Below are 24,004 nucleotides of genomic sequence, written 5' to 3'. Positions count from 1 at the left end.
ACGATACCAAAGACGGTCTGTTCAATATGCGCGTCAGTCGGCCGACGCATAGCCGTCGCCAAAATCGTCTCACGGTTTTCGTTTTTTCAAAACTACGATTTCTTCGGGAATGCACACAAACTTCCCACCACATTCAATCGTCACGCCTACAGCGATACATACGTGCAGGTGGGCGGGTGTGGGTTGGTCGTCGGTGTTGGTAAACGTGGTACAGCGGGGCGTGTGACGGACGGCGTGCAAGTGCATCATGCGATGCGATGGAACGGGAGCACGGGAAGATGGCGTGCGAGGAATTACGGCCGGCCGCCGCGTTCAGTCGTTCGGGGCCGTTGGGCCGCCCGGCCTACTCCCCACCCAACCAACTGAGACCCTCTCTCTCTAATCCCGTCGTGCTGAACCCAGTCCATACACCATCTCAAGATGTTGGAGGGTCACACCGCGGATACAAAAGTTTGCACGTTATTCTAAAGTGATAAACACGTTTTTTTTGCGGAGCTTACGCATGCAAGATCATCATACTAGAAGTTCCTTTTTTTACAGGAAGATCACACTGCAAGTGAGTACTCCATCAGTTAATAAATATAGGATGTTTTAACTTTTCCCTACATCAAATGTATATATTCACGTTTTAGTGTGTTTGTTCACTCAGTTCGGCCCTGTTTGTTTCAGCTTTGCTTAGATTTTATTCACATGCGGATATTCGCTTCAGTGGCGAAGCTAATTCGCGCTGATTCCACGAATCAGTTTCGCCACCGGAGTACACTTCTTTTTGCGGGTGAGACTAATTCGTTCAACATCATATGGTTTCACCTTCGGTGAGCTATCTTGGAGGTCCGCAAAACTGCAGATCAGCGATTGAGCGGCGTCAAGCTCGGGTGAGAAGGTGATCCGTCACTTTTTTTTCCTTGGTGGCTGTTGTGGCGGTGTCGAAGGCAGGTGACGGGCGTTGGTGTCAAGCTCAGAGGCATCCTGTTGTCTTTTCAGTTTTGTCATGTCAGTCTTTACGTTACTTGTATTTTGGTCTTTATGATATTACACACCTGGGTTGTGTAAGTTCTACTCCTTTTTTTGTTTAGGCAGATTGTAGTTGTAGGTAGCACCGGTTAACGACTCGGCTGGTACGCAAAGAGTCCTGGGCCGTGACCAGGGAGACCCGGTCCGCGTCAAGACGCTGCATCCTCCTCCTCCGCCTTAACGCCTGCGCATAACTCCGGTGGGCCCGTCCGCCCAACGCCCCACCGGCCCGCACCTCCCCCCACCGCCGCGGGATCTCAATCAAATACGCCTCCCCCTACGACCCCTTCTCCCCCACGCAGCCTTCTCTCTGCCCTCCTCTCCACCTCCGCCACAGGTTCAGCTCGCCTCGCCTTGCTGCTTGAAGCCACCAGCGGAGGCACGCCGGAGGGAGCATGAAGGTCTCCGTCGTGTCGCGGAGCGGCCGCGAGGTCGTCAAGGGCGGCGTCGAGCTCAAGGACTCGGTACGCGCCCGCCCGCTCTTCCTTCCGCGCCGTGGGCCGGGGGAGGGTTTCGCTTTCTCTTGCCCGGGGTTTAATTAAGATCTCGAGACCGGAGTTTCCAAGCTCGGCCTGACCGTTCGCCCCGTGGTTCCCGTTTTCTCTGCAGGCCAAGGTCGCGGATCTGCAGGAGGCCATCCACGCCAAGAGTACGTTTCATCACCTCTCTTTCCTCCCCGCCAATGCCTTCTACTTCCAGATTTGAGTTCAAATCTGAAAAAAATACTAGCACCGTCAACCGCAGTTCAGTCAGTGTGGTGACCAGATGAGTTCACTGGGGGTGCTGCGTTGGTTAAACCAAGTAGTACCAAATTCGTCAGTGAACAAGTAGATGAGCTGAACGCTACACTGTGTTTGGGTCATATTTAGTAAGTACTGCTTGACAATCACATCAGTGCAGTGAAGGGCCTGTAGCCAGTGTTTTGCTCCTTGCTTGCCCTCATCTGGTAGGGTCCTGTGGCTGGTGCAGGTTGTTAGGATCTTGTCTAGGTAGGAGGGAGTTGGCCGTCCACATCTATGCACTCACAAGCTTCGTGGGTGCTTTTTGCACTTCCGCATGAGTATTTCAGTTAATTGCGGTCATATGATTTGTTGTTTCTGGAGAAGGAAAGGTTATAGAAGGATAAGCGAATTCAGATGACGGACTTGGCTAGGTGTCGTTTGGAGACTGGTTTGGGTATATACTTCATAATTTCAACTGTGTGTTAGAAAAAAGAACAATCATGACACAGGGTGAAAATTAACATTATGTGGATCCCTTTGAAAAATAAAACAAGTTGCTGCGGCAAGCTAATAATGTCTATTGGTACTCTGTTTTCTGTTCTAAGCTACTTAATCTGAAATTGCAACCTTTGGTCACATTTAAGACGAGAAGTAAATAATTGCAAGAAATCTCTCTTTTAGTACATGTTTATGCTGCAAGGTTTAGTTGTGATTTTCCTGCTTGTTAGGTGAAACTGGATGTTTTTTGGTATGTTCTGCATTTATTTTCTATGCAATCTCCCCCTTTTCTGTTGGCCAAGTTTGTTTGAGATGGCCTGATGATTGTTTATCATATCTTAGCCTGATGGAGAAAGTATGTACTATGATGGTTCCTGAGCAACTTAGTTTTCTTTAGGTGTTTTCCCATGATAACTCCATTTTTCCTTTACCCCTTTTTATGTGTTCTTCTTATTTGAGCATCTAATTTTGCTATGAATTAGTTGAGACTGTCACTGAGCAAAATTTTCGCTGCTTTGCTGATCAAGAATCCTATATTACTTATGGTATTTATTGCCAAGTTTGTAGGCATCATCTTATCCTTTATAACCTTTTCCATACCCACAGAGCTACCATGTTAGCATATTAACTTGCCATCCTGTAATCTTAAAGTGAGGCTTACACACAGTTATTACTCATGCTGGACCATTAAAGCAGATCTGGTGCCATGTGATTGAGTCAGGAGACAGATCACCACATATGGTGATGCAGTGTACTGTTTAATGTATGAAATGCCACCAGTCTGAACTTTTGAGCTGGAGAATAGAATATTATAATCCTGATGGTGCGTGCGGCTCAACTAAGAAACAATTCTCCTGAAACATAGTGATAAACTGATAATCCACGTCCCGATCTTGGTCAAATATGTTGGAAACTTTGAAAATAGTTCCATCCTAATTCTGCACCCTTTCCACTTTTACTAGTTTGTTTGATTGTTTGTTGCCATAAGTAGCTCATGTTTCGACATTGTCTTCAAGCAGCACTTCTAATTCTGATCATACAAGACTAATATAGTTACTTTACTGCCAAACTAAGTGTAGCATGCCCTGCTAGATGCATACTGTTGCTGTTCTGCTTTTGAGCCTGCACCATAAGCTGCTAATGTTGAGAACAGTGTTACCATTAGATCTTCCCTATGCATGAAACTTGCTTCCCTGCTATTGTTCAGAACAATATGAATGGGCTACACTGACATGGTTGATCATGTTTTTGTTTATGCTTTCTTTCTCTATGAAGAGCAATGGTGTATGAGTTGCTAATCACTTGTGTTTACACCATGCAGCTAAGAAGTATTATCCTGCCAGGCAACGGCTCACCCTCCCTGCACAACCTGGAAAATCTGGAAAGCCAGTTGTCCTCAGTCAAAAGGCCAGCCTATCGGAATACTGCGAGAAAGGTTCCGGTTCCCTGACAGTGGTCTTCAAAGATTTAGGCCCGCAGGTCTACTACAGCACGCTCTTCTTCTGGGAATACGTCGGCCCTCTTATCATCTACCCCATCTTCTATTACCTGCCGGTCTACAAATACTTTGGATATGAGGGAGAGCGGGTCATCCACCCTGTCCAGACCTATGCCATGTACTACTTCTGCTTCCACTACTTCAAGAGGATCATGGAGACCTTCTTCGTCCACCGCTTCAGCCACGCGACTTCCCCCGTGTCAAACGTCTTCAGGAACTGCGCCTACTACTGGACCTTTGGAGCGTACATTGCCTACTACTGCAACCACCCTCTGTACACCCCTGTGAGTGACCTGCAGATGAAGATTGGGTTCGGCATCGGGGTCGTGTGCCAGATCGCAAACTTCTACTGCCACATCCTGCTGAGGAACCTCAGGAGCCCGACTGGCAGCGGCGGCTACCAGATCCCACGGGGCTTCCTGTTCAACATCGTGACGTGCGCGAACTACACCACCGAGATCTACCAATGGCTGGGGTTCAACATCGCCACACAGACCGTGGCTGGTTATGTCTTCCTTGCTGTGGCGGCGGCTATCATGACCAACTGGGCGCTCGGGAAGCACAGCCGCCTAAGGAAGGCAAGTGTACCTCTTCTCTGCACACTGAATTACTGAACACGAAACAAAACCTGTGAAAACTGCATGGCTTTACTGACATTTGCTTCTTTCTTGTGCAGCTGTTCGACGGGAAGGACGGGCGGCCCAAGTACCCCCGCCGATGGGTGATTCTTCCTCCATTCCTGTGAAGAAGTCACGGTGCTCGCAAGGCCTGCATCTGGAGATTCAACATTTATTCTGTTCCAGCGTTCCAAAGTTAAAAGCCATCAGTCGATTTCACTCAAACATTCCTACTAATCGTGCCTTGTACCAGCTGTCAAACCTCAATTATGTAGTCCAAATGTTCTTATCCGAAGGATGTATTTTCTTACTCCCTCTGTAAACTAATAGAAGAGCGTTTAGATAACTAAAATAGTGATCTAAACACTCTTATATTAGTTTACGGAGGAAGTACCATATTGTTGAAAAACTTTCTCTGGGGTTTATTTACGCCGCACTGCGACGTGTTGTCATAGTCAAGTCCAACACTAAGATGATTCATCAGATATGTGTCGGCCCGTGTTCCGTTCTTCTGAGAAGTCGATGATGCAACCATTTGCCGTTCTGATGCTTTATCATCATTCCTTCCTAAGTCATCTTACTTGAAGTTTGACAATGTTCGCATGCTTGCTTGACGTTGCTGTGCGTGCTCATCCACAAAGTCGTTGGAAGAGGTCAATTAGGGCATATGGTACAGAGATGATCTGTTGGTTAATTTATTTATGGTTGGTGATGGCCACTCTGCATTCTCTGCCAGTCAGCTTCCCGGTGACTTGTCAGCTTATCACCATCAGTCAATGTTTTCTCTCTCGGAAATAAGTAAATAAATACTAGTCACACAAAACCAATGCTATTTTTTTCTCCTCTTCTGTATGTACATGCATGTGGAAATTCACATAAAAGACCTTGATGGGCGGTAGCCAGTCAGACTGGAAGAGTTCTTGCTGACCATCATTTTCACGTGCTGCCTCGCTGTCGCCGGTCGTCTGCGACTGCCGGGCGACCTGCACCGCGGTAGCACTTGTCGCCGGTCAGCTGGAACGGAATGTTTCTACCAGAATCCAACGAGGCCCTAGGCAGATTTCCTTGCACCATTTGAGTTGACAGAAAAAAGAAACACTTGACTTCATCAAAATTATTGTCTTTGCACACATAGTCATGTGTGGATATAGTGTCATGTGGGGCTGAATTTTCGCAGCAATTCCAAGGCCATCATCTTCAAGTAGTACTAGGACCTAGAGTCTTAGACTGATAGTTTATGATTTATTTATAACTCATAGCCCAAAGAGTAGTACTGGTATGGACAAGTGCTTGGAAGATGCCGCGGCTCTGGACGCAGGATCACAAGCTTAGTTTGTCACTCGTCCTGCGACAGTGAGAGGAAGGGATACTCCACTTTGTGGCATGTGGGTACGTACTACGGGGCTGACATTCGAATGATTAGATTATCATCACATCGCGATCCTACTGGTTTTTGCTGTGTGCCATTTGTCCTCCCTACATCACACTACACTTCAGCTGGATGGAACTGGATTTCCTTGTCAATTACTCCCTCCGTCCCATAATATAAGACTGTTTCTGACACTACAAAAAATTTCTTACTCCCTTTGTTCACTTTTGTAAGTCGTTTAGGACAGCTAAAATTGAACTGTTTTAAGTGCTGTCTTAAATGTCTAAAAGGTCTTACAAAAATGAACGGAGGGAGTATATTATGGGACGAAGGGAGTATGTTGGAATGTCTTATGGGCTTTCATGCTATTTTCTGTAGACAAAATAAAAGAAATTTACTACTTAATGCCTGGGTGTTGCTGAGTAAAAGTTCGTTTACCACCTCCACTTTTCATATTTGGAACTACTTCCTAAATAGTCTTTTTTTTTGCGGAAAAACTTCCAATCTATTCATCTTCAATCATGACAGTACAACGAACATCAGAAACAAAAATTACATCCAGATCCGTAGACTACCTAGCAACAACTACAAGCACCGAAGCGAGCCGAAGGCGCGCCGCCGTCATCGCACCTCCATCGCCGGAGCCGGGCACAACTTGTTGTAGTAGACTAAATAGTCTATATATTCTAGACACCAAGAAAACAATAACACAATTATTATGCTGAGCAAGAAAATTATATTGCTAGATATCCTTGTCACGTATGCGCAATTAAGTTTCGTGTGATATATGGCTTTGTGACAAAGAACAAGTCAATACAAGTTCGCCATGTATGGGTTTACACTTTCGTTTTCACTTCTCTTCTGCCATTGGCCAGTTGGATCGCTAGAAAGAAAAAGATTAATATCTAGATGTGCAAAAGAACGAGCGAGGATGACACTTGACTCAAGGGAATCATTTTGATCTCCGTGAGAAACGGAGACAATCGAGTTTAAGGAGGTCCAATGCATAATCATCAAGTGAGAAATGATAATAGCTCAGGGGTTTTGACGCAATTGTCTCTGGTCATATTTTAAGAAGCAAATGGCAGTGCTTGGATGCTCCTCCTGAGTGAAAGTTCATTGACCACCTCCAATTTTCGTAATTGACACCATGGTCCATATTGTGCATTGCTCTTATGAAAAATTTGAACTGCCTAAATTGGCAACATATATCTCGCCCCATCCCTAGAAAAGAATATTGATGCAATTTCCAATTCTAAAAAAATAATATTAATGAAATTTAGCATGTGAATAAAGAAAATGACATTTCTTGATATCTTTATATGACGTATGGGTTATAAATTCCTGCAAAAATTATTTTTGCATGGCATACAACTCTCGATCAAGAACAAGCCAATATACACAGGATGTTTTTCTTGCTTCCCATTTTCTCGCCTTTGGTGCCGGTGTGAGGCTTGTGATAAGTTTTAGAGGTCTGGAGCTTGAATCAGCGGCTCTCCTGACGGTGATTTCTTCTTTTTCAGGTCACCGGTTAAGTGGGATTGTGGCCTTGGTGACTTTTGGTCCTGAATCAACAATGATAAGCTGGCTCCGACGGTGTGCCATCGGCCATTCAGGTAGAAGATGGCGAGCCTTCTAGGGACCTTGTTGTAATTTCTTATTTTTTTAGAGATGTTCGTACTATTGGTTTGGTTAACATATCTCAAGTTTTTTTTAAAATAAATCTGAATAGAATTGTGATATGGAGACGTGTTTCTTTCCTTCTTTTGTGATCTTTAGTTTAATGTGCGGAATTGTATATCCTTCTTAAAAAGCTCAAGTAGAAAAGGAGGTGTTAAATTGCAAGACTCATAGAGCAACTTATTTGGATACAAATAAATTTGAGCAAAATAATAAAGTTTTCTTTGGCCATGTAACCAAGCTTTTTTTAGAAAGAAAGAAACATGTTTAATTGCATGATAACACTTTGGTTGGACACTAATAATTTTGTGCCAAATTATGTTTTCTTTAGCTAAATAACTATTTACCTCATTTATTGGACCCCAATTAACTTGCTCAAATCTTGGATATATTCTTGGTATTGAGTGACAAACATATCTTTAGCTCATTTATTGGACCCAAATTAACTTGCTCAAATCTTGGATATATATTCTTTGTTACCGATTAAAAACTAAACATACCCATTTCACTCAATATTTTTCAAGACTGCCACTTTACTGCTGAGAATTAACGCACATGTCATCGAATCTTCGGAAAAGAAACAAAGGTGGCGGGACGGGAGAAGAGACGAGGTGTTGACTTCTCTTTCCTCCCTAACAAGAAAAGCCTTTCCTCCTTCTCCTGTCGGCGCCACCGCCGGTATGTCTCATCTTCGATGTCCTTTGGGCCATGGAGGTGCAGAGGACCTCGGCCCCCCGCCGGTGGGAGGGACCCCGTTCTCGTTCTTGTTAGTTTCAGCGTCTTGGTTGGGGCTGTGTGGTGACGGTGATGTCCCTTAGTAGGAATAATGTCTCCCATGTTTTATCCCCGTCCTGATGGTGCGTCTAGTTTCATTGGAGGGTGTGTGGAGGTGTGTGATAACCCACAAGTATAGGGGATCGCAACAATTTTCAAGGATAGAGTATTCAACCCAAATTTATTGATTCGACACAAGAGGAGCCAAAGAATATTTGCAAGTATTAGCAGCTGAGTTGTCAATTCAACCACACCTGGAGATTAATTATCTGCAACAACGTGATCAGTAGCAAAGTAGTATGATAACTTTAATAGTAGTAGCAACAACAATAGTAACGGTAACAGTGATAGCAATGATTTTGTAGCAAGTGTAATAGTAACAATGGCAGTAGTAACTTAGCAAGAACAATATGAGAGAAATCTGTAGGCATTTGATTAGTGAATTCTTTGGATGATATTAATCATATAACAGTCATAACCTAGGGCTATACGACACTGGCTCCATTTCATAAATATAATGTAGGCATGTATTCCGTAAATAGTCATACGTGCTTGTGGAAAGAACTTGCATGACATCTTTTGTATCCTACCCTCCTGTGGTAGCGGGGTCCTTTTGGAAACTAAGGGATATTAAGACCTCCTTTTAATAGAGAACCAAAACAAAGCATTAACACATAGTGAATACATGAACTCCTCAAACTACGATCATCACCGGGAAGTGTCCCGACTATTGTCACTTTGAGGTTGCCGAATCATAACACGTAGTAGGTGACTATAACTTGCAACATCGGATCTAGGACATGGATATAATGGTGATAACATAAACGGTTCAGATCTGGAATCATGGCACTCGGGCCCAAAGTGATAAACATTGAGCATGGCAAAGTCATAACAACATCAATCTCATAGCATAATGGATACTAGGGATCAAGCCCTAACAAAACTAACTCAATTACATGATGAATCTTATCCAACTCCTCACCGACCAGTGAGACTACGAAGGAATTACTCACTCCCGGTGAGGAGGATCATGGAATTGGCGATGGAGAAGGGTTGGTGATGACGAAGATCGAAGATTCCCCTCTCCGGAGCCCCAAACGGACTCCAGATCTGGCCTCCCGATGAAGAACAGGAGGTGGCGGCGGCTCCGTCTCATGAAACGCGATAATTCTTCCCCCCTGATTTTTTTCTCAAAATATGTGAATTTATAGTATTAGAGTTGAGGTCTGCGGGGCCACCGGGTGGGGACAACCCACCTGGGCGCGCCTGGAGGGGGGGCGCCCTGGTGAGTTGTGCCCCCTCGAGTGGTTCTTAGCTCTAGAAATTCTTATTTATTGAATAAAAAATCCTCGCAAAGTTTTGTTTCAATCCGAGAACTTTTATTTCTGCACAAAAACAACACCATGATAGTTCTGGTGAAAACAACGTCAGTCCGGGTTAGTTTCATTTAAATCATGCAAATTAGAGTCCAAAATAAAAGGAAAAGCGTTAGGAAAAGTAGATACGACGAAGACATATCAGTGTGTCTCCGTCGGATCTCATGGAATTCGGTCGATGTTGGTCTTCGATGGATCTATGTGGATCCGTCCTTCATTCGTATTCGTTTGAGTGTTTGCAGGTTTGATCCTTCCAATTTACGTCTTTCTTCATCAGTGATGGTTTCTGCTCTGGTGCGCTAGTTTTGTGGGGCCTTAGCACGACAACTTCCCGACTGTCTACTACAACAAGGTTTGCCCAGCTCCGGCGAGGGAGGGGCGATGACGGCGGCACGCCTTCCGCTAGCTCTAGTGTTTTTAGTCGTCGCTAGGTGGTCCACGGACCTGGTTGTAATTTTTATTATCTTTGTTGTTCTAGTATGTACTACCATGATCGAGAATGAATAGATTATCAAAAATAGAGGTGATCGTCTTTATCATGCATTTAGGCAGCAAATTAATTAAGGGCACACTACCACATTTAATATTAAATCATCAAAGCAAAGTATGGGTGAGAGTAGTACAATTGTATGCGAGCCGTGTTTTCTTCAGGCACTTCTTTAAACCACCATTTGCTTTATTTTCTTCTCAAAAGCCTATTATTCCTAGTGTCCTACTCCTTTTTGTCACCGTGTGTACTTGTTTTCACCGTGATGTTGAGTTATATGAAAGTTAAATTTTTAATTTGATTTGCCCCCTCCGTCCCTCGGACTAAGCCCGATGATATTTTCTTTCTCACTAGGCATCTACTCCCTCTGTAAACAAATATAAGAGCGTTTAGATCACTAAAGTAGTGATCTAAATGCTCTTCTAAAAGTTTACAGAGGGAGTATTAATTTGCGTTGTATCTGATCACGATGTGCAAAGATCTTGTCGAGTAGAACAATATGTTTCATAGCTCAGCTTTGGTACTCAATTAATTTGCAAAATAATAAGGTGGTACTCAATTAATTGTACAAGATATAACTTTGATACTCAACTAATTGTGCAAGAATAATAAGTTTGGTACTAAATTAATTGCACAAAATATAAAAACTTTGGTACTTAATTAATGCAATAAGATATAAAAAGTTTGGTATCCAATTAATTGTGCAAAAACAAGAACTTTTGATACTCAATTGTAATTGTACACGATATACAAGATATAAATGGACGGAGTACATGATTTTCTTATTCAAATGGTTGAGTGTAGTGCATGCAGCAGCTACGATCCGATCAAACTTGGCGTGTTTTTTGAGACCACTAGCGTATCAAACTGGTCCACCGCATTCACTCATCGAAACGCAGAAGTGAAAATGGGAAGTCACCCGAAAAAAAAAAAGAAAAAAAGAAAAAAAAATGGGAAGCAAAAAAAATCTTGTGTATATTGACTTGTTCTTGGTCAAGAGGTACTATATGCCACTAGGAAATAAATTAAAAGGGAACCAACAAGAGATACCATATACTCAGCAGTGCCCGGACATTAATTTTTACTTATTTGGCTTGCAAAATTGCATGAAACCCCCTAAGCTATTATCAGTTTCCACTTGCCTCCATTAGTTTTGGATCCGCCGTGTTCCTCCCAAATCTCGTATCCGCTTCTCACAAAGATTAAATGATTCAGAAAAATTCATATGTGATTTTGATACGGTAGTGGTCTCAAAATACATGCCATGTTTTATCGGATCGTATATGCTGCATGCACTACACTCAACCATTTGAATAAACAAATCTTGTACAGTTAATCCGTCCATATATATCTCATATCTTGTACAGTTAATCCGTCCATATATATCTCATATCTTGTACAATTAATAATTGAGTATCAAAAGTTCTTGTTTTTGCACAATTAATTGGGTACCAGACTTTTTATATCTTCGTTTCATTAATGAAGTACTGAAGTTTCTATATTTTGTGCAATTAATGAGTACCAAACTTATTATTTCTGCACGATTAATTGAGTACTACCAAAGTTATATATCTTGTATAATTAATTGAGTACCAACCATATTATTTTTGCATATTAATTGAGTACCAAAGCTGATGTATGCACATTACAGTGTTGAGACCCTAAGTAAAAAAAAATTTTGGGGGGGGGGGGGGGGGGGGGCAGCATATTGTTCTAACTCGGTGAGATCTTTGCACATCGCGATCGGCTGCAACAGAAATTAATATATGTCCAGTGAAAAAGAAAATATCGCCGGTCTTCGTCCGAGGGACGGAGGGGTCAAATCAAATTCACACCAACTTTAATTTTCATATGACCCACCACCCCGGTGCAAACAAGTACACACGGTGACAAAAAGGAGTAGGAAACTAGGAATGGTAGGCTTTGGGAAGAAAAGGAAAAGCAAACGGTTTAAAGAAGAGAGCTGGACGAAAACGCGGCTCGCATATTGTACTACGCCCACCCATACTTTGCTTTGATGATTTGGTATTAAATGTGGTGGTGTGCCCTTAATTAATCTGCTGCCTCAATGCATGATAAGGACGGCCACCTCATCTCTTGTCCCGTCACCTTTTGTTCCTTTTTGAAGATTCGACGATATGAGTGTTAATTCTCAGCAGTAAATTGGCAGCCCCGAAAAATATTGAGTGAAAGGGCTATGTTTGGTTTTTACTACTCAGTATCAAAGAATATATATATCCAGGATTTGAGCAAGTTAATTGGGGTCCAATAAATGAGCTAAAGATATGTTTCGTATTTACTCAATACCACTGAGAATATATTCAGGATTTGAGCAAGTTAATTAGGGTCTAATAAATGAGCTAAAGATATATTTAGCATTTACTCAGTATCAAAGAGAATATACTATTCATGATTTGAGCAAATTAATTGGGATCCAATAAATGAACTAAAGATATGTTTCATTTTTACTCATTATACCAAAGAATATATTCAATAATTTAGCAAATTTAATTGGGGTCCATTAAATGAGCTAAAGATATATTTGGTATTTACTCAGTACCAACAATATATCCAGGATTTGAGCAAGTTAATCCGGATCCAATAAATGAGCTAAAGATATGTTTGTTTTTTACTCAGTACTAAAGAATATATGTGGGATTTGAGCAAATTAATTGGCGTCGAATAAATGGGCTAAAGATATGTTTAGTATTTACGCAGCACCAAAGAATATATCAAAGATTTGGGCAAGTTAAATGGGATCCAATAAATGAGCTAAAGATATGTTTAGCTAAAGAAAACATAATTTGACACGAAATTACTAGTGTCCAACCAAAGGATTATCATGCAATTAAACATGTTTCTTTCTTTTGAAAAAACTGGGCAAAAACATTATTGTCTTGCTCAAATTTTATTTGTATCCAAATAAGTTGCTATGTGAGTCTTGCAATTTAACACCTCCTTTTCTATTTGAGCTTGTTAAGAAGGATATACAATTCCGCCCATTAAACTAAAGATCACAAAAGAAACAAAGAAACACACCTCCATGCCATAATTCTATCCGGATTTTTTAAAGTACCTTGAGATATGTGAACCAAACCAATAGTACGTACATCTCTAATAAAATTAAGAAATTACAACGAGGTTCCTAGAAGGTTGAACGTCTTCCTCGAGTGGGCCGATGGTGCACTACCGGTGCCATCATCGTTGTTGATCGAGGACGGAAAGACACCAAGGCCACAATCCTACCTGAACCAGTTCCCTGAAAAAGAAGTCATCACCATCAGAAGAGTCGCGTATCCAAGAGCTAGACCTCTAAAATTTCTCACAAGCCTCACGCGTGGCACCGGAGGCTGAAGTGGCACGACGAAGGACCAAACTGCAGAGGGGAGTTGCAATCGCCTCATCACAAATCTTGCAAAGCCTATCCTCACCGACCAGAAGGGCCAATTGGAATCTACACCGCCGCAGACAACATTGTCGGGAAACCAAGATGGGGAGGCTAAGGAAATCTTATTCACAAAGTCAGCGCCACCGTCACGAAATCCTAACCCTAACCTATCTATGGGGCAACATCAAGCCACTAGGGTTCTCCACCCGCCAGGAAGGTGGGCAGAGGGGGAGGGGGGGACCTTTAGGCTCGACGTCGATGATAGACGATGGGGAACATTGGATCTCTCTTATCGCCTCGTAGGGAAGGGAGGAGGAATCATGGAGTTTGTGTGTGTGTGTGTGTGTGTGTGTGGCCGGGGGGGGGGGGGGGGGGGGGGGGGGGGGGGTGAGGGGACGATATTTCATCGATTTATAGAAAGTTTTAGCTCAGACACAACTTAACACGTGTATGCGCTCGCCAAGTATAGCTCACTACTTTCTTATAGTGAATTTCATAAGGCCGTGGTGGTTTTGTCCAACTCACTCCCTCCAGACCACTATACTCCGCTCACAAAGAAGAAAGAAGCACACTTTCATCGATATCTATGGTAATTATAACTCGGTCATGACTTTGTGTGTGTACCTGCCAGCTGTATAACTCCCTATTCCCGGACAACTGGATTTTGAAAAGTCGTTGCGGTCCGAACGCCTCACTCCCCCACTCCATTCATGCTAGCGCCTATTTCCTCCGCGAGCTCCCTCCCCTCCAACCCCAACTCTACCCGCCTGCCAAGTAGATCCCCCCCCCTTCCCAGCAACCGGATTTTAAAAAGCCGTTGCGGTCCGAACGCCTCACTCCCCCACTCCACTCACTCTAGCGCCTATTTCCTCCGCGAGTTCCCTCCCTTCCTACCCCAACTCGACCCGCCCGCCAAGTACAACCCCCCACCTTCCCGGCAACCGGATTTTGAAAAGTTGTTGCGGTCCGAACGCCTCACTCTCCCACTCCACTAACGCCTGTGCCCCCCCCCCCCCCCCCCCCCCCCCTTCCCCCCACTCTTCCCTCTTCCCGCGAAAACAAAACTTCGCCCTCCCCGCCACCGCGTGGGCCACCCTCCCTACCCCCATCGTCGCTAACTTCATCCCGACAAATCCGCACCCTCCCCCGCGCCGCCGTGGACTCCGCGTCGGCCGAGCTCCATCACCGCAAGCTTTTCCTGCCCGATTTTCATCGCAAAAAACATTCTATATACGCTCGAAAATAAAAGAGGAGAGACCTTGCACTGAGCACATCAACATGGACAAGCAACAAAGGGCAACTAACAAAACAGCCTAAACCGAAGTGAAGTGATATCCCATCACTGTTCGGTGGCGGTCCAAGAGGGAGAAGCATTCAACAGCAGGTGAGGTCAGCACTCGAGGCGAGGCGAGGCGAGGACCGGGCCGGAGCGAGGGATTTAACCCCAAACCCCCCGCAGCTTTTTCCACCCTCCCCCTCCCGGATCCGTTCCTTCCGTCCTCCTCCCTCCTCCCACCAACTCTCCCTCCCTCCTCCTCCCGGAGGAGGAGCGCCACCCTCGCCTCCCTCCCCGCCTCGTCGTCGCCGGCGCGCGTCGCCCGCGCCCGTCCACCGAGGTTCGTCGCCGGTCCCCGCCCGCACCGAGCACGCCTCGACGAATTTCTCCTCTGCTTGTTTTGGTTTGGGTTTTACGGGTGCGTGCGTGCGTGCGTTTCTCCGGCCTGCGCGCGCGCGCGCCGCGTCCTCTCTCGATCGGCGCCACGGTTCGCGGCCGGCCGGCGCCGCCGCTGCCGCGTTCCCGTGCGGCTCATCTGTTCGCCGAAAGGCGCCTCTGCGCTGCGCGCGTGCGTTCCTCCTCGCTCGCTCGTTCGTCCGTCAGGCAAACCGTTCGTCAGGACAGAGCATCTATTCTCTCGTTGTTTCGGTTATTTCTGTTCGTTTTCTTCACTGCGAGAGCATGTTCGCCGAAGTCCGCGTTGATGATTGGGATTTGCTACCTGTTGTTGTTGATTTGTCTCTACTCTGTCTGTGGTCTGTACCGCATGCCTTCCGATTTCTGCATGGGCAGGCAGATATGGCCAAACGGACCTCTGTTTTTCGATAGGAAATGGTTTGTTCTAGCGTTTTTTTTTCTCTTTTGCCTTTCATGGATCGGGAGTTACCAAGTGGGAAACCTCGAGCTGTTCATCGTGAATTCGTGATATGTTTTCCATGCCTCAAGTTGCGCATGGACCGAGTCACTGCACTATGTGGACTCCATTCCAGAGCAGATGGGTTGCTGAATCTGATTCTGATGGACGGAGTTTTCTCCAGCAATTCAATGGACGGGTTGTCCAGATGGAGTGGATTGGTTTTTGCATGCAGCAGGCCACGATCTGGTTGATGGTAGAAGTACTGATTGTTTATTTCTGACTTTGTTGATGGTTGCTGTTGCTGTTGTTTGTATTGGATGGATGGGTTTTTCCTCCAGCAATTGAATGGATGGGTTGTTGAACGGAGTGGATTGATTTTGCAGCAGTCATGATCTGATTGGTGGTACAAGTACTAAGTACTGTACTAGTAACTACTTATTTTTGACTCTTGATTGATTGAGTAATGACTAATGAGAGTAGCCCTTTTGGTTGGGGTACAGAATTTTTGTCCAAGGAGTCGAGGACAGTATCTGTCAAACTGCCTCCACAGTTTTTCTTGTTTAGATTTGTAAGCTGGAGATCTCCTCTCAAGTGAATGAGCCTAGTGATGATATTGAGTAGCACAGCGGATTCCGCCCTCCCTACGCTGTTGATTTCAGAGTCTCCATTGATTAGCACTTCTTTTTGCCTAACCAAGGGCATTGTTTAGTAATTTTTCATATACATGATTTGTTTTCTGAGTCATGAGGAATGGATGTGCAGCCTAGTATGGTTTTTCTTAATCCTCCTGGGGTCAGTCTCTTTCTGTGTCAAGTTACTGAAAAGAGCGCAGAAGAATTACTTGCTTAACATGTGACCAGATTTTCGGCGACAGTTCTCCGGTTCTTCCTTGGAAGCTTTCTCAGCCTTCTTGATTTGCAATCCCTGTTGGTTGGCTGTGGATGTGCTTTCACGGTTCAAGTATGCTGTCCCAGGATGAAAGAAGGAAATCGCAATATTCTTCTTCACTAAAGTGGCTCTTCCTAACTACTATAGTTTTATTTCGCGGTCGTCTAATGATTGATTAGTGGTTCAGACACTAACTAACAAGGATACAGACAGGCATTGTTTATCTGGCGTGTCTTCAGAAATGGTTCGGTTGCAGTTTGGTGGGTGTCTGTGTGCATGTTTTAGGAAAGATGGGTGTTTACATCACCATCATTGACCCCCCTTTTTAATCTAGAAAAGGCGCAAACGACCCTCTTAAGTTACTTCTTATTCGCTTGTTCGTCAGTACTCTGTTACTTTATGCCTTTCCTCATGATTAAGACCTTCATTTGCCCTGCGGATCTTTGTGGATACTTGGCTAGGCACCATCTTTATGTGTACTAAATCTGTTCGGCCATACTCTTTTCCATTATGGTCTGGAGGCAATGATCTGTTTGGAGTTGGAAAAGTCATTAGGTATGTGCTTTGATAGGTTGTTAATCACTGTCCATTATGTTCATGACAGGTCACAGACCTAACTGAAGTCGAGGCACTGTTCCATAATCGGCGCGGGTGGTGCTCTGCTCATAAGGAATCATTCATTCCTCTTTTATGCTGCCGGGCCCAGGACAAATGGCCCAGCTGTTGCACCCTCAGGACTCTGGGTTTTATGGAAGGAAGGAAATGGGGGGCCGATGGAGCTTTCTTGAGTTGTTTGGCCTTCGCCGGCGCCTACGGTCCACGAAGAAGATGATCTCTGACAAGAAACATGGTAAGGAAAAAAGCACTGGTGGTAAGTTGGGGTTGTTCTTTAACCGCAACTGAGCATCCTTGAGTAAATTGATTTGATTCACCGAAAAAACAATAGGAGTACAGTTGTGGTTGTCATTCATGTATTCAAATACTTTGATTTTTCCATTTGACCTTTTATAAGTAATGATAAAATATAAACTCATAAGCAGGAAAGTTTTTAAACAATGATAAAATATAAACTCGTACGTTGGGAAGTTACTGTTTAGCACTTAGTGTACTGAACCTGAAGAATTAGAACTCTACACCTTGACCTGAAATATCTACAAGTATGACAGCTTATGCGCCTAAACAATATGTTGTAATTTTATTGACCGTGAAATTGACTGCAGGAAGTAGGCTTCGAGGTTGCTATGTTCCATTCAAAGACGAAGACAGTGGTGTCATGGATGAGCAGAGAGCTGTCATAGATGAGTACAAAAACACTAAAGTATATACCAATTACCCACCTTGATTATCAACTTCCAGAGTTCTCTTGATACTTGAATACTAGTACTGATGTCTCTGTTAATTTTTTCATTTGTATCCAGTAGTCCATTTTCGTCCTCTGGTTACAGTTTAAGAGAAATGAACTAAAATCATATGCATCATTGGTCCTTCTCTTTATGTATATCAGTATATAAATTATTGTATATTTGTGTCAGCATCTAGTGTGTACATAAACTTAAATCACCTCTACTCATTGTACTAATACATCTGATGGATTGTTTAGGCAAGTGCATGAATTATTTTATAAGCATAAATATATGATGATCTGCGTGCTGCTACTGCATTACATATAAGCAGTTTTTACAAGTAATTCTGTCCTCCAGATTACTTGCACACAGACAACTAGTTTTCCTTTGGATTTGGAGATGTGAACTGATCATATTCCATCAATTTTCTTGTATTTCAGGTTAAAAATAAACACAAGGGTTCAAAAAAGAGTTCTGGTAAGTCGGGTCTGAAGTCATTATTTTCAAGAAAATTGTACGGAAAGGAAGATCAGAAAGAGAAGATGCTTCCTGTTGGACCAAAGCTGCTGCGCACCCTTTCGATACATTACTTGGAAAACAATGACTATGTTCTGAATGGTCAGTCAGCTGCCAATGGTGACAGTTCTTCACACGACGCTAAACTGTCACTACCAAATGACACCAGTACAAACTTGCAACAGGATACGTTAAGCAACCTGGATGGTTCTGGTACTGACCATGTGAAACGGAAGAGCCACCGTAGCATCTCCATGGATGGGATTCTTCACAAGGTACCCTATGGGCAGAGGCTTTCTGGAGATAACATTAGACAAGAACTTCCTCGATCAGCCTCTGCCACATATGACAGGGATGGTCTGAAACCCTGCATTGGTACTGCTGCAAAGAGACATGGGAACAGCGGTTTTCGACGTTCGCGTTCCCTATCTGAATCACTGGAGAGTTACTCTCACTTGCTTGATTCCATTTCAAGCAGTGAATCCAAAAGGCTGCTGACAAGCTCGAAGTCCACTAGGGATCACTCTTTGGATGGCCTTGGTGCAGCAACTGCACTGCAGAGAACTTCCATTTCTCAGCTCAGATCAAAAAGTGTGGTTAGACTTGCTGAATTTCTTGTGATTCCAGAAGACACATTGGCACCAGAAGTTCCAGAGGAAATAGTTGGAGATGTGAAACTTGCTGTGGATGAGGGTTCTTGTAATGAGGTTGCTGGTGGCTCTGAGGATCCTGTGTCACTTGAAGAGTTGTTGAGCGAGTGCGACGTCGTGGAATCATCGACTGAAGACAATTTATGTATTGCTCCTTTAGCTTCAGAGGTGGTTGATGTTTCAGAAGAACAAGCTCCTTTAGCTTCTTCAGAGATGGTTGATGTTTCAGAAGAAGCTGCAACTTATGATGATGATCTGGAGGTTCTCTCATCGACCCAAGCCAAGCTGTGTACCGACCCTTCAGCATCTGAAGTTGACATCCCAGAAGAACATGCAACAACCTGTAATGATGATGATCTTATTCACTCGTCAACTGGAGCTGATCCATGCACTCTTCTTAGTCTTCTGCAATCAGCAGACGTCGACATTGCAGAACAGCAAGTGCCACCTTCTGATGATCAAATTCAGTCATGCATCACCCAACCTTCAGAAGACATCGACATTGCAGAAGAACTGGCAACAATCTCTGAAGACAATCAGATCCATTCATTTGATTCTTTGAAATCAGTCAAAGGTACTAGCTGTGTCCCTGACTCCAATAGAGATACTGAAGATGAGTTAAATTTATGCTGTGAACAAGAAACTGAAAGTCCAACCTCTGTTCTGGACGTGGCCTTCTCAGACCATCCTGCTGCTAGTTCAGAGAACCAAACAATGCTGAATGGTGAGATTTTCATCTAGTACATATGCAGAACCTGCATTAGCCTTCTATATTTTATTTTATTTTGAATTTTACCCTTCTATACTTAAAAAAAAAGAAACTTCAGAATGGCATTCCAAACAAGCAGCAATTGAAATTTACTTATAAAATACGATGAAGTTATTACTGAGTCATCAATGAAATTAACGATCAAAATTCTTGAATTTACTATGGAATCCGCGTAACTTCTTATTTTAATCTCTTTTTCCTGTTCGTTTGTTTCGCAGATTCGTCGCTGGTGGAAAAAACTGTCCATTCAAATGAAGCACATGGCCATTTGGCTGATAATGATGATGGTCTCGATGCTAGCACTTCTGTCACACTACCAACTAGCTCATCGACTCTGGAGAGCATGCTTCAGGAGAACAACCTCACCGACCTCAACGCTCTCCAAGAAGCAGCAGATGATCCAAAGAACGAGGCCGAGTTGGCGTACGTCAACGACATATTCAACAAGTCGAGCTTCCGCGACGAGGCGCTGTTCGAAGCTTGGCGCTCGCAGAACCGCGCCGCGCTCCAGGAGGACGACTGCCAGCACTACGACGCCGCGGCGGCGGCCATCGACTTCACCGACATGTCGGCCGACGAGCTGCTCCTGTTCGACCTGACGAACGAGGCGCTGCTGGACGTGTACAAGGACTACGCCGCCGGCGAGTCCAGGCAGCCCCGCTTCTCCTCCTTCCAGCGGCCCAAGCCCGTCGGCGACCGCGCCCTCAGGGAGCTGCGGTCCAGGGTGGGCCGCAAGCTAGACGAGCGGCCGCAGTCCGGCGTGGAGGTCGACGTCGACGCCGTGCTGTCGAGCGACCTGGGCAAGGCGGAGCGCTGGAGCAACTTCCGGCGAGAGGCCGACCAGGTGGCGAGCCTGGTGGCCAACTCCGTGCTCGACAGGCTCGTCACCGAGCTCGCGCTCCAGCTCGCAAAGTTTTGAGTCTTGATGATAGATAGTTAGCCATTCATTTATTCTGCCTGCCCCATTTTTTATTGGTTAGTTAATTAATTTAGCTGCTTGATGATGATGATATATACACCATGGAAGTGTGAGGGGATGTTACATTACATTACATTACATTATCATGTAGATATCAGAAACCATTTTTGGTTCTTTCCTCCTGGGAGAGGAGAGGAGAATACATAGGAATATGAGTCAGGAGAATGTTGTTAGGTCATCTTAGTGGGATGAGTCATCTAGACTAGTTGCTGAGAATTGAGTGGACATGGGAGGCACTTGTTTTGTACTAGTGTCTGTTTTGAATGTATCTTGCTTCAGGTAAGAAAAATCTTGGAACAACAATTTGTCGGTTCGTGGCTTCTGGTCTTGCTCAAATTTACATGAGGAGAATGCAAGCGATAATTCTTCTGGGTTGATTGGCTTCTTGGTCTTTAGTCTTTACTTCTTTCTAGATCTTTATTTGGCTCCTCTTGTTTTTTTAGGGGTGAAATCAAACTTTGATTTATCAAAAGCCACAGTTCGTGGGACACAAGTTTGTCCATGGGGTTGAATCAGCCACACATGGCGCTTCTGATCTAAAGAAGAGAAATTTTAGCTAAACTATGAGTTCCACGATTTGCCGAACTGGTAGTGATCACCGAGAGAGGCTCATGCTAGAAATGGGTTCATCGTGGCCTGAAAAGGGGCTTGAACCCGTCACCAGGTCCATGATGTCCAGCCCAAACCATCTATCATCAGGCTTTGGGAGTAAGGGGGGCGAAGCCACACCAAGATATGGGTGTACAAATGTACACCCGTTAATTGTGGCTCTCACCGTAAGAATGTGTACCTGCAAGCTTAATGAAAACATTTAATATATATTAGGAGTTAATTTTAGTTAACCAAAGATAACACTAATATTTATTTAGGGCATCTCCAGCCGTTGGCCCCCCAGGGGGCGTCTAAAAGCGCCGCCTGGGGGTGAGCCGGCGCAAAAAATGGCCCTGGGGTGAGTCGGTCCCAAGCCGTCGGCCCCCAGGCACGTATTAAAAAAAAGGACCGTTCGGCGAAGTTATGATAAAAACTAGTTAAATTTCGGCCAAACATGGCAAATTTCGGTGAAATTTGCGCATTTTCATTACATTAACCTAATCTAAAAAAGAAAAGGGCTGAAGTCGTCGCCGCCGTCGCCGCCATCGTCGTCGTCGGCCTTCTCCTCCTTGACGCGGGCGCCCCTGCTGGACCCCTGCCCGGCGTCACCATGGCGGACTGGCGGCGGCGCGTCATCGTCGTCGTCGCTGTCGCATAAGACGACGACCCCGTCTTCAACGCGGCCGCGTCGGCGCTCCTCGAAGCGGCGCAGGGCGGCGCGCTGGCGCTCCTTCTCCTTCTCCCGGCGCGCCTTCTCCATCGCAATGGAGTCCTGGCGCGCCCATTCTAGGGCCGCGTCGTCGTCGTCGAACTCCGCCTCCACCGGTGCCAGCCCCGGCTCCGTCTTCACCGGCGCCAGCCCTGGCTCCATCTTCGGCTTGACGAAGCGCGGAGGAGCCGGCGAGGAGGGGGCGCGCCGGCCGCCCTCGTTGATGACGATGCCGACGCTGCGACTGCGCCGGCCGATTGGCGTCTCCGCCATGGGCTCGGCCTTGACGCCGAGAAGCGCCGGAGAATCGGAGGAGTGGGAAGATGAGCGAGAGGAGGAAGACAAGGAGGAGGAGAACCTCCTTGGCGCCCATGCGCGTCGGTGTTGCGACAGGGCGGCCCCCATCGCAGGATAGGTCAACGGCGGGTTGTTGCCGCCGTCGAGGTGCGTCAGCACGTCCTCCAGCGTGCGGCCCGGGACGCCCCACCACAGGTGGCGCCCCACGCTGTTCTTCACGCCGCCGACCACCGGCGCGTCGTTGGTGGAGGCCAGGCGCTGCTGCTGGCGGCGCTGGAAGTACGCCGCCCATGCCGCGTGATTGCCGGCGGCGTAATGGGGGAGGGAGCGCTCATCGTCGGTCAGGGAGGTGCGCGCGACCTCGACCTCCTCGGCGAAGTACGTGGGCTTCGCCACGGCGTCGGGTAACGGGGGAACAGGCACTCCCCCGTCGCTGAGCCGCCACCCCGTCGGCCCGGCGCGCATGTCCGGCGGCGTCGGGATGTTCGCCTGGAACAGGAGCCAGGACTCCTGTTCGCGGAGCGAACGCCGGCCGAAGCCGTTCGCCGCCGCCTCGTCTCCGGGGAAGCGCTCTGCCATGGCGACAGGCTCGGCGATGGTAGAGAGGGAGAGAGAGAGGGGCTGCCGGTGACGCTCGGGAGAGGAAGACGGAGACGGGGAGAGAGGGGCTGGGCGGCGACGAGGGGCGAGTCTGGTGTGGGCACCGGCGAGAACCGCCGGCTTTTATAGCCGCTCCGTGCCGTGTGTACGCGCGCGAGGGAGGGGAGGCGTCGGCGCGCCGCTCCGAGACGCGCCGCCCGTGAGGAATCAATGGTAAGGCTGACCGGCGGCAGCCTTGCCATTGATTTCCCATGGGAACCGAGGCCGTTGGGGGAAGACGAGGCGCCGTGTCGCTGACGCGGCTGGCCCGCGGCTTTTCGCGCCAAAACAGCTCGCCCCGGCGCCCCCGGGCACCCCCCAGCGCGCCGGGTTCGGCCTGGGTCCGCCGGCGCTGTTTTCGGCCCAGGCCAGCGAAAATCGGACTCCTGGGACGCGACTGGGCCGTTTTTTGGCGCCGGCGCGAAAAAATCGCCTGGGAAGGCCTTCCTGGGGTGCGGCTGGAGATGCCCTTATGTACACCCATTCCTCTAAAACTGGCTCGGCCACTGCGCCTGCCTCAGAGCCAGCCTGGAGTTGCCAGGGCCGGGGGCATCTCCTATTTGGCGCCATAGGCGCCAGTTAACGTGCGTTTTTGTTAACTGGCGCCTGCAGCGTCCGTAAATGGGCCGGCCCATCTAGGCGCCGGTTGACATTTTCGTTTGTGAAAATTCTATGAAATTTTTGAATATCGATGAACTTTTTAAAAATTTCAACAGTTTTTTTTCAGATTGACGAACTTTTTTGAATATCAATGAACTTTTTTGAAATTTGATGAACATATTTTTTTGAAAATGTATGAACTTTATTTAGATTTATGAACTTTTTTTTAGTTCAATGAATTTTTTCTAAAAATACATGAACTTTTTTTTTGAATTTATATGAAATTTTGCAAATATAATGAACTTTTTTTTAAAATTAATGAACTTTTGCTAAATTTGATGAACTTTTTTCAAAATTGATGAACCTTTTTTAAAGATATGAACTTTTTTTCAAATGGGTGAACCTTTTTTCTTTAAATCTGTAAACCTTTTTTATTTCATAATTTTATTTTTGTAAAAAACAAAAAAC

General features: G+C 45.7%; 2 protein-coding genes across 4 annotated transcripts; both read left to right on the top strand.

Moving 5' to 3' along the window:
• Positions 1-1,254: 1,254 nt before the first annotated feature.
• LOC125542658 (very-long-chain enoyl-CoA reductase) lies at positions 1,255-4,836 on the top strand. The gene is made up of 4 exons (XM_048705785.1): positions 1,255-1,478; positions 1,624-1,663; positions 3,556-4,310; positions 4,409-4,836. The coding sequence occupies exons 1-4, from the start codon at positions 1,410-1,412 to the stop codon at positions 4,475-4,477; spliced, it is 933 nt and encodes a 310-aa protein (XP_048561742.1). The 5' UTR covers positions 1,255-1,409; the 3' UTR covers positions 4,478-4,836.
• A 10,051-nt stretch (positions 4,837-14,887) lies between these two features.
• Positions 14,888-21,014, top strand: LOC125542657. Of its 3 annotated transcripts, XM_048705784.1 has the most exons (6): positions 14,888-15,039; positions 17,048-17,314; positions 17,664-17,761; positions 18,227-19,526; positions 19,635-19,676; positions 19,940-21,014. In XM_048705784.1, the coding sequence occupies exons 2-6, from the start codon at positions 17,134-17,136 to the stop codon at positions 20,638-20,640; spliced, it is 2,322 nt and encodes a 773-aa protein (XP_048561741.1). In that variant the 5' UTR covers positions 14,888-15,039; positions 17,048-17,133; the 3' UTR covers positions 20,641-21,014. The 3 variants fall into 3 exon arrangements, with proteins under 3 accessions (XP_048561741.1, XP_048561740.1, XP_048561739.1); XM_048705783.1 differs by having other exon boundaries at positions 17,048-17,293; positions 18,227-19,676; XM_048705782.1 differs by having other exon boundaries at positions 18,227-19,676.
• The last annotated feature ends 2,990 nt before the right edge of the window (positions 21,015-24,004 follow it).

The sequence above is a fragment of the Triticum urartu genome, chromosome 3, assembly GCF_003073215.2.
Source record: "Triticum urartu cultivar G1812 chromosome 3, Tu2.1, whole genome shotgun sequence".
In the NCBI taxonomy this organism is placed as follows: Eukaryota; Viridiplantae; Streptophyta; class Magnoliopsida; order Poales; family Poaceae; genus Triticum; species Triticum urartu.
Note: the sequence above shows the minus strand (reverse complement) of the source record. Positions and strands in the feature narration are given on the sequence as shown.